Source organism: Hibiscus syriacus, unplaced genomic scaffold (assembly GCF_006381635.1).
Source record: "Hibiscus syriacus cultivar Baekdansim isolate YM2019G1 unplaced genomic scaffold, ASM638163v2 tig00110187_pilon, whole genome shotgun sequence".
Lineage (NCBI taxonomy): Eukaryota > Viridiplantae > Streptophyta > Magnoliopsida > Malvales > Malvaceae > Hibiscus > Hibiscus syriacus.
The window spans coordinates 2,770,995-2,780,963 of record NW_024062618.1 but is presented as its reverse complement, the minus strand read 5'-3'; the positions used below and the strand labels follow the sequence as shown (position 1 = coordinate 2,780,963).

The following is a 9,969-nucleotide window of genomic DNA, read 5'->3' as shown; positions in this document are numbered from 1 at the left end:
GAATGGAAGAGAAAGATCCTCAAGAAACAAGTTGATATTCCAGTGGTCCTGAAATATGAATGATTCTGATCTGAGAAAAAAAGCCATTTATTTCTTTAATAAATATCTAAATGTATTGGCACAGTTAGCCTTTTACTCATGCTAATGAACAGTCTTTTGCTTCTTGCAATTAAGTGTCCACAACTTGGAAGTTCTTTTAATTGAATCCAACATTTTGTAAAGTGTCTTCATTTCTATCCTTTTCTTTTTCTTTTTAGTTATTATTATTTCACATGCCGCATTGGTCTGATAGCGATTGTGGTTTGGTTTGGATAAGGAATGGTTGAAGTTTCAGGCAACACGTCCTCATCTTTGCAGGGTTTCTTTCCATGGTATAAATATTTATAGTAATAATTTCAAAAGTTGGTGCTTTAATCTACTTTGACTTTGTCTTGTTAAGTTGTGTTGACGGGTAGGTGCTTTAATTTTTCGGTTTGGGCGGGAGCCCTGGTATATGATTGGTAAGATGAGAAATACAATGAATAGTAAAATAAACTCGGTGAGAATTATTCAAAAAGAGTCCAAGAGAGGGAGGATCTCTTCTCCAATCATACATGATGAATTTTATCTTAATTTTTAATTTTAATGTCAAATTTAGGGTTATGATAGTTATTTGTAAGTTGACATAACAAAAATCTAATTATCATATAACATATTTAATATTAACAGATTACGTGAATCTATCGGTAGTCATGTCAAAAGATTGTCACAAGATACTATAGAATTCTAGAGACTTAGGACTAGAGAATATAACTCACCAATTCACTACTTCTTCAACCAATACCCCAAGTTTCTTTATCTCTAAGAATTTTTTTTATAATCCATCCTTGGCTTCAACCACCGACCACTCTGTTCTACAAGTTCAAAATAATTCAGAAGATTTTGATTGATTTGTTGCAGGAAAGATGAAGGGTATGCAGAGTAGGTATGAAAAGGCACCAGCCCTTTTTATTTCTCGCAAGAAGACACCGACTTGTCCCAGTTTAGACACCATTTTTACGTCAAATTAAGAAATTAAGGATTTAACTAAAATTAATTAAGAAGTTTACGTCAAATTGATTAAAACTGAATTCAAATTACATACTAAATTAAAATAATTAAGAAACTTAAGACAATTTTATTTATCAATTTCATATTAGGGACCAAACTAAAATCAATTAAGAAATTAAAGTAAATTTTATTACCTAATTTCAATTTAGGGGCCAAATTAACCTGATTGAGGACTAAATAACTCAATTATTAATCCAATTCAATGAATTAATGATCTGATTGTAATATTCTAGTCATGGATGGAGGCCAAAAATTATGAAGTAACCTGATTTATGGGACCTAATCGCACCAAACAGAAATTAGAAAGGACCAAAATGAATAAAAAATTTAAGGTATCTAAAATTTAAGCGCAAGCAGTTTTGTATCGTTAAGTAAATCTCAAGTTTGAAGTTGTGTATATGTAAAAAAATTCTATTAGAATATTCATTCATTAAAATTAAAATTATGTGTACCACGTAAGTTAATATGAATTAATCTGGATTAAGAAATCGAAATTACAATAAAAAAAATTAAGCAAATATTTCTAAAATGAACGTTTAAAAACTATTGTAAACATAAACTTTGAAAAACCAGAGACTGGAGATGGATTAATATTTACAAAATTTTGACATTGCAAAGAGCAATTACCCAAAATGCATGCCCCATCCTTCCCATATTCTCACAGAATTAGATTGCCATACACTTATTGAACATTAATCTCTCTGTAGCATTGAGCTTCTTCCATTTTGCAGGCTTCTTATCATGAACTCAAACCTCTTAAACCTTTCAAGCATCGACATCTGCAGCAAAGAAAGATCATCCACACGAAACCCACTGTTTCGTTTCCCTCGTATCCCTTTTCAAGCACAAAGAGTAAAATCCTTGTTTATCAAGAAATAGACAGCCGTAGACAACACCAGGGGAAGAACAACCAATAATTTCTTGGGAAAAACTGCATGATTCTCATACCCTTCTTCCAGAATGGTCTCTAGCCTTGGACAAGTTGAAGATTTTCTGGGATTAATGAGAAGGGATGGAGCCACTGCACCCCAGTTTTGCTTGTATCCCACCTCTTTCGTCATCTTAAAAACTCGGAAAAAGAAGATTATAAAGACTGGTTTTTTTTTCTGGATGAGTTTTGGGGGAGATTGTTATGTTTCAAGTAATTGTTTTGAGTAAATTATGAGGATTTATATAGGGGGAGATGAACAGGTGATTGGAACTTTCCACTGCGTAAAATAAGGAAAGAAAGAAAAACGAAAAAGACAGGAAGCTGGTTGGCAATTTGGACCAAAGTAAACAGTTTTATTTAATGATGGGAGGTTAACCCACGACCTTTTCTTTTTTCCATTTTCGTATTCCGTTTATATTGTTATAAAACATACACTGCTGTCCTTCGAGAAGATTTCCTTTTCTTCTTTTGGGTTCTGTTTCTAGGAGATTTGGTTGGTCAAAGAAAATCTCGGGATAATTTCGTCTTTTTCTTCTCAATACAAGTGTGTTTGATAAGGATGAGCTACGAAGCCGAGAAAGTCGAAAAATCCACACGAATCAAGTAAAATAGTTCGGTTTGATTCGATTTGACCTTATACGATTCGGTTTTGGGTTGGTTTAAAGTTTTAATTCTATTGATTCGGTTCGGTTCGGGTTTTTTATATGGAACCCATTTGTTCCATATTGAACCGAATAAACAAATTTTTTTTAAAAAAAATTTATAGTTTCAAGTGAATTTTTTAATTGAAAAACCGATAAACCGAACCGAAAAACCGAACCGTTAAAAAAACCGAACTGAACCGAAAAAATCGATTTAACATAATTCAGTTTTTTAACCATTCGGTTTCAATTTCGGTTTAAATTCTAAAAACTCGTTTATTTCGATTCGGTTCAATTTTTAATAAAAAACCGAACCGAATACACCTCTAGTGTTTGATTTATAGTAAGGGTTAATGTATGTTTTGCTACTTGAAATTAATATTTAAGGTATAATTTGATATTTTTTATTCTAATTAAGTATTGAATTTTAATTTTAAAGCTTATTTTAATATTGAACGATTTTTTCTAAATAGATATGTGTATTTGATATATTGGTTTAAATAAATATTTAAACATCATTTTTTTGTCCAAATTGATATTATGATAAATAAATAAAAATCAATTTAAATCATGAAGTCAAGTTGATGTATTAATTTGAACTTAAAAGCCTAGTTCAAGTATCTAATTAGAAAAAAATATTTAAGCACCTGATTGAACCTTAAGATCAAATTTAAATATTTAATTAGAAAAAAAAAACCTGTCAAATTACTTCTCAATTTTTTTTCTCAATGAAAAATCTAATTTCTTATTTAAAAAAGTAACATCGTTTGAATTTTATATTTCTCATTTGGATGCATGAATGTAGAAATATTTTGTTAATATTAGAAGACAACATCCATTTTATGTTTATATTAATAATAACGGAATCATTTCTAAAACAATAATTTATATCATGATATAATAAATTAAATATTTATAATTATAATCGTAAATTAAACACATAATTAAGACAATTTCTTATAATTAGGAAATATTAAAATCTAATTAAGAAAACTTGAACAAAGATAGATACAAACAGATATGATATCATCGGTAAACGAATCACAAAAGGAGATCAAGCTACTAAAAGACCACCGACAAACTGTAAATCAGACTCGAGCGATGTGAAAAACTATCCACGAACGCATAATAGGTATCCAAATCCAAACCGACGGTCCAAAACAAGAAAGATCAACAATATAACAGATAAGTGTCATATTGATCGGTCATGACGATATCAAATCAATCCTTAGAAAAAGATAAGTCAAAACAACGACCAAACGACCGAAATAGGTGCTAAAAAAGAAGAAAATATGACATAAAGGCAGATGAAAATGTGTCATACAAGTAGATTTATTGAAAATATAAAAAAAGAAAATAAATATGTAATATAAGAAAATAAAAAGACAATAAAAAATATCGATGATTAACAATGAACACTAGAGTTAGTGTCACCACCGATCAACAAAGATAACAAAATAGATTTACCAATGAGGAAAACTAGGAGAGAACTATTTCTCACTAATAATGGATGGAAGTAATTGTAGTTCATACATGACAAGACTAGGAAATTTCACACAAAATTAATGATGCTGGTGTCTACATAATTGATTTTCTAAGCAATTTTACAGTTGACAGCCACATATTTCAATTGATTCAAAATAGAAGTGACCTCCAAACAAGGCCTAGACAGAGTCAAAGCCATCTAGAAGTAGAATGTAGAAGTACAAGTAACCATTTGACACGTGACAATATCCAATTGGATCATGCCAACACTTGATCTATGCTAAAATTGATTGAATTAAAAGAAATTAAAATGTAAGAAATTGGAAATCAAAATAAAGGAGTGATGAAACTGTTTTTCAAATAGTTAGACGATTTTTTTTTTAAAAAAAAATAGAGTTTACATAATTCATTAAATGATCGACTTTTAGTTATTTTGCTTCGTGCTTAGGTGTTTGGTGTTCTTTGTTTTTGAGTATGGATCTTTGAACTTTGATGTTCCTCTGTGCATCCATTATTATGTTAAGTGGTTTGCTTTCTTTTAAATTTGTGAAAAAAATGATCTCAATAATAAAAGAGAATATTATTCTTTATATGTTTACAAGTTTCATGTTGGTTGGTTGGGTTTCGGGCGGTTCGTGGATTAACGGTGGTCGGTGGTAACATATAGGATCTTGAGTTGTGTGGTGTTTAGTATTTGTGTAAAAAGGTCGAGGCAGAGTGTTGTGGTGCAATGGGCATTGGTGTTGCTCAAGGACGAGGGTGTTTACAGTAGAGAAGATGATGTTGATGGAGTTTGGACATAGACATGGTGCATGTTTTTAGATTTGAATCAAATGAAATTCAGAGGACATGATACATTTTTTTTTTAGATTTGGATCGAATGAAACTCGGTGCCAACAAATAACTAACCTGAATTCATTCAATTTTGTTTTAGGACACTAAAAACAAGAATTATCTTTATCCTAGCCTTGTTGTCATTCAATTCTTGAACCTGTTAACCATATCATTAAAAGTTTTAAAAAAGCATTTCCAAAACGAACGCTGAAAATCTATTGTAAACAGAAACTTTCATAAACCAGAGAAACTGGGAGATGTTGGATTGATATAATAAAAAAATTAATTGACATTGCAAGGAGAATTTACCCAAAACACGTGCCCCATATTCTCACATATTACAATGCCATAAGCTTATTCAACATTAATCTCTCTGTAGCGTTGAGCTTCTTATCTTGAACTCAAAACTCTTAAACCTTTCAAGCATCGACCTCTCAAGTAAGGAAAGATCATCCGCACGAAACCCACTGTTTTGTTTCCCTCGAATCCCTTTTCAAGCACAGAGAGTCAAATCCTTGTTTAGCAGGAAATAGACAGCCGTAGACAACACCAGGGGAAGAACAACCAATAATTTCTTGGAAAAAACTGCATGATTCTCATACCCTTCTTCCAGAATGGTCTCTAGCCTTGGACAGGCTGACGATTTTCTGGGATTAATGAGAAGCGACGGTGCCTCTTCACCCCAGTTTTGCTTGTATCCCACCTCTTTCATCATCTTCAAAACTCGGAAAAAAGAAGATTATAAAGCCTGGGTTTTGATGATTTAAGGAATTGTTTAGAGTATATGATTTATATAAGGGAAGATGAACGAGTGTTTCAGACTTTGCAATGCTTAAAATTAGGAAATAGAAACTAAAAAAACAGGAAGTTGGTTGGCAACTTTTGACTAAAATACGGTTTGACAACGATGCTGCCCTTCACGAAGATTTCCTTTCTTTATTTTAGGGCACACTACATCATCACTAACGTTACCTTTGTTTTATTATTATTATTATTATTTTGGGTTCAGTTTTGAGATATCATTGGTCAAACAAATTCTTCTAGATCAGTTCATGTGTGAATAGTTGACTTTCTGGTTAGATATGTGAATTTCTGTTTTTAGTGCATCTCAGAACACATAGTTTTACTCCCATTCCAGATTTTCTAGAATTTATACAATATAGAAATCTGTAAACTAGATTTAGATGCATTCATAGTTAATCAATTTGCAAGTAAATTATATTATATATTATAGTTCATAGATTATTCCATCCATCATCAAATTATGTTTTTTTATTGTCCTATCCGTTCTTTATAGTTTTGTTATGGTTAATTAAAATCAATCTATGTTGTATATTTGATTTTGATAAGTGAATCTCCCAATAGAAATTCTCTATATAGTATATACATAAGACCTCAAACTCGAGACATGTTTAAACTATATCAAGCTAGTTAATCAAATATTATAGACTTATCAAGTGACATTGTGGTTAAAGAGAGTACTATTATCTCTAAAGATATGGATTCAAGTAGGATTTGTGTGAATTACGAATAATTGAAAAATATTTCAAATATATATTATCTTATAATCACTTTATACTATTAAAAAATATTATGCATCAAGACCCCCACAAATATAACAGATTTCAACACGGATTGAAGTTTTTTTGTTTTCAAGTTTCAACGCGTTTTGAAGGAAAGAAAATAGGAACCTCCATAGTCTAGATGTCCACGAAAAATAATAGATACCATATTAATATTAATATTAATATTCGCTAAAATTAAATGAACCGAACAGAGTATTTTAAAAAATAAACAGAGAATACGAAAATAATATTAAAAAATAAAAACGAACCTAAGTTAAATATAAACCCATTAAAAAATAAACAAACGAACATAAACAACACCCTTTTTTGTTCAAGCCTGATTCATTTGCATCCCTACTTATATGTGATCGGAGATGGGTGTGAGGATATGATCCTCTTAGAAATAATTTAACATAATCCCACCCGAATCTGAATAACGTAGGCTCCAAGAACTTCCATGGCTATATATGTTTTTGGTAATAATAGTAACAGTTATCATTTTCTCACTGTTTTGCAGCCATTAATCCATGTTAAAAGTCCTGATGATACGAGGAAAGAGAAAGCGAGGCCTCCAAAGCGACTGAAGAAGTCTTGCACTCTTGCTAAGCCATATCTTATACATGATGTGTTATCTATTCACATCCATCTTTTTCCTCTGCTGAATGCATGAGTGCTGGTAATATAAACTTGTAAGTAAAGTTGACAAATACCATTTTTCCGGACAAGATAGTAACTCGAAAACTTACATCTTTACGATCGATCAATTCAAACAGGCAAACGTCCTGTTCTTGCAGGCGATTATCCTTCGCAAAATTGGCCCAACCAGCGCAAAATCTAGCATATCGTTGATGATTGGACATGTTCACAAGCCATGTTTTACCTGAAACCCTGAGTTTTATGGTCATCGCTATTCGTTTCAAACCATTTGCCCTCAAGAATCTTTTCGGTACATTCTGCATTTAAAAAGAAGAATATTTTCAATTAACAGAGAAATTAAACCAAACAAAACACAGAGGCATAAATGAACTTACCACAGAAAGTCTGTTCACGTAAGAATGTGTCATGGTAACTTTGAAGAATGGATATCTAGAGCTGTAATTCTGGTCAGTTTCAAGTCCACTGGTTTTCTTCGGATTTTCCATTTGACCAAACAAGCTTTCCTCATCATCACTATCAGATATTACTATATACTCAACTTCACCAGCTCTCCCACCTGAACACTTACTAAACACTTTAGATCCTCCTTCACCTCTTCTCATCACATGATTCAAGTTCCCAAGATTCTTTCTCCGAACATTTCGGATCGGTCTCGGTCGATATACAGGGACTGGTTTGCCTGCTGTTGTTTTCCTTTCATGCTTTCTCAACGGCTGTTCCCTTTTTCTGCAGCAATTTCTCCCATAAATTTCGAGCTTGAATCTTAAATTCCCATGGTAGCTGAAAACTATGAGGTATCCCATCTCTAGAGAGTTTTGTTGCACGAATTGCTTCCAACCATTGTTGAAACATAAATTGTCATCAATCTTTTCAGCATCAACATGCCAAACTCTCCCATCACAGGTTTCAAGTACAGACTCTCGAGGCAATTTCTTATGTAGATTCTCCTCCAAGTTCTTTATAAAAGCTGGTGGGATTCGCTATCAAACAAAAGCACGAGGTCTAATTAGAAGTAATTAACATAAAATACTTAAACATTAAGTTGTGCTACAAAACAAAACAGTATAAGCATGGATGAAGGGGTATTGAGGGTGCGGTACCCTTTAAATTTCTACTATAACTTCGTAATTACTAACATAAAATATTATGTCCGTCCATGAATATAAGAATCGATGTCTACATATCATCCTAGATTGTACTAGTACGATAGTCTCTTAAGAAACCCTAATCTACATAGGACAAAAAGAAAACAAAATCAGTTAACAATGGCGTTAAAAGATAGTAGACATGATAAGGATGGCAAATTACCAGCCGAGTAAGGAAGTCGAAGATTAAAATCTTGAAAAAACTGGTCCTTCTCGCCATTGAAAAAGATTTGGGTTATTTGTTCAAGAGACTTTGCTTTAACATTATAAACCAAATTTGCCATGATATAGCGAGAAAAGTGATAAAAAAAGAAACCCAAAAATCTTATTTAATTACTTTTGATTTTAATCCCATTTACTTCGGGAAAGACTTCAAAGTATGTTAGGAAACAATCTACAAAGGGTCAACGGCATTGGTTCTTTCTTGTGTTATAATTTAATAAATATAATTCAGAACAATAATATTTATTCTATTTAATTAATGATTAACGATAATAAATAATATCAACTTTAATTTTTTTATTATTTTAATAATAAATTACATCTATAATCATTCGATTATAATGTTTGTCAAAAATAAAAGAGAAGATGAAACAGTTTGTCAAAGTTTTCAGTGAGGGCTACAGTGATAGGTTGAAGTACAGTTCCAGATCTCATTTCTTCTAGACAATATTATGTTCTGAACAAGTTTCGACATGTTGCTTAATGTACCAACACAAACATGATTCAAGTAAATATGTTTAGACATGCATCACCAAAAATGAAATTATAGAAACCTGATATTTTTTAATTGTGCTTGTATTTAATGTTTCAGTTGTGGTCCTCTTTGTACTTTCCACAATTTAGCTTCATCAAATGGAAGTGGGCATGCAGCTTGCAATTTTGGATTATAAAGTAAATTCTTCATTAGGGATTGTCTTTAGGTCGTCGGTTGGATTACCTGTATCATATTCGGCTTGTTCCAATTACTCGGCTGCCTGAAATGCATCAAATTAAGCAGGCTCAAGTGAAATAAATACTTACTTGGCAAGTAAATAGAGATTTATCAAGTACTTGGCTACGTGTCCAAGGTTTGTTTTCGCCTAATTTTATGCTAGGCTCCTCAAGTACCCAAATAGATTCCTTATGCTACTCACCCTTGTCACAGCTCGGAATGCAAAGTACAAGTTTTCAACTCGATTTGGGTACCGTCAAACCCGATCATACAATATTTCGATATTGCGGCCCCACTGAAATAAGGAAGATCAATAAACAACGTTAGATCTCTGTAACATTATAGTGCACCTATGAAATTAAGTTCATAAACAAGCAAAAGACGAGTCTGAGTGACACAAAAATGAGAATTTTATACCAAATTTGTGGCTCCATCGAGTAGATAATCAGAAGCTATATGGACCGAAATTGCATGTAGATGCACAGTTTTACTTCCTTAAAAATTACACTATTTTACTGAATTTTAAAATCTTAATCATTGTCTAATTATACTGATTAAAATTTTAAATAACAATAATGATGATAGTAATTAATAGGAGCCCACCTCTAATCTAAGGGGAAATGATAATTAAAAGTAAAGCACAGTTTAGATATTACTAGAAAAAAGGAAAGTTTATTTTTTTATTAGT

The 9,969-nt window shown here is 31.8% G+C and overlaps 1 protein-coding gene across 1 annotated transcript; it reads right to left on the bottom strand.

Moving 5' to 3' along the window:
- Nucleotides 1-5,473: 5,473 nt before the first annotated feature.
- LOC120217413 (B3 domain-containing transcription factor VRN1-like) lies at nucleotides 5,474-8,567 on the bottom strand. The gene is made up of 4 exons (XM_039214514.1): nucleotides 8,511-8,567; nucleotides 7,577-8,182; nucleotides 7,256-7,498; nucleotides 5,474-5,695 (listed from the first exon to the last, which is right to left on the bottom strand). Exons 1-4 carry the CDS (start codon nucleotides 8,565-8,567, stop codon nucleotides 5,474-5,476), a joined length of 1,128 nt encoding a protein of 375 aa, XP_039070445.1.
- Nucleotides 8,568-9,969: the final 1,402 nt, after the last annotated feature.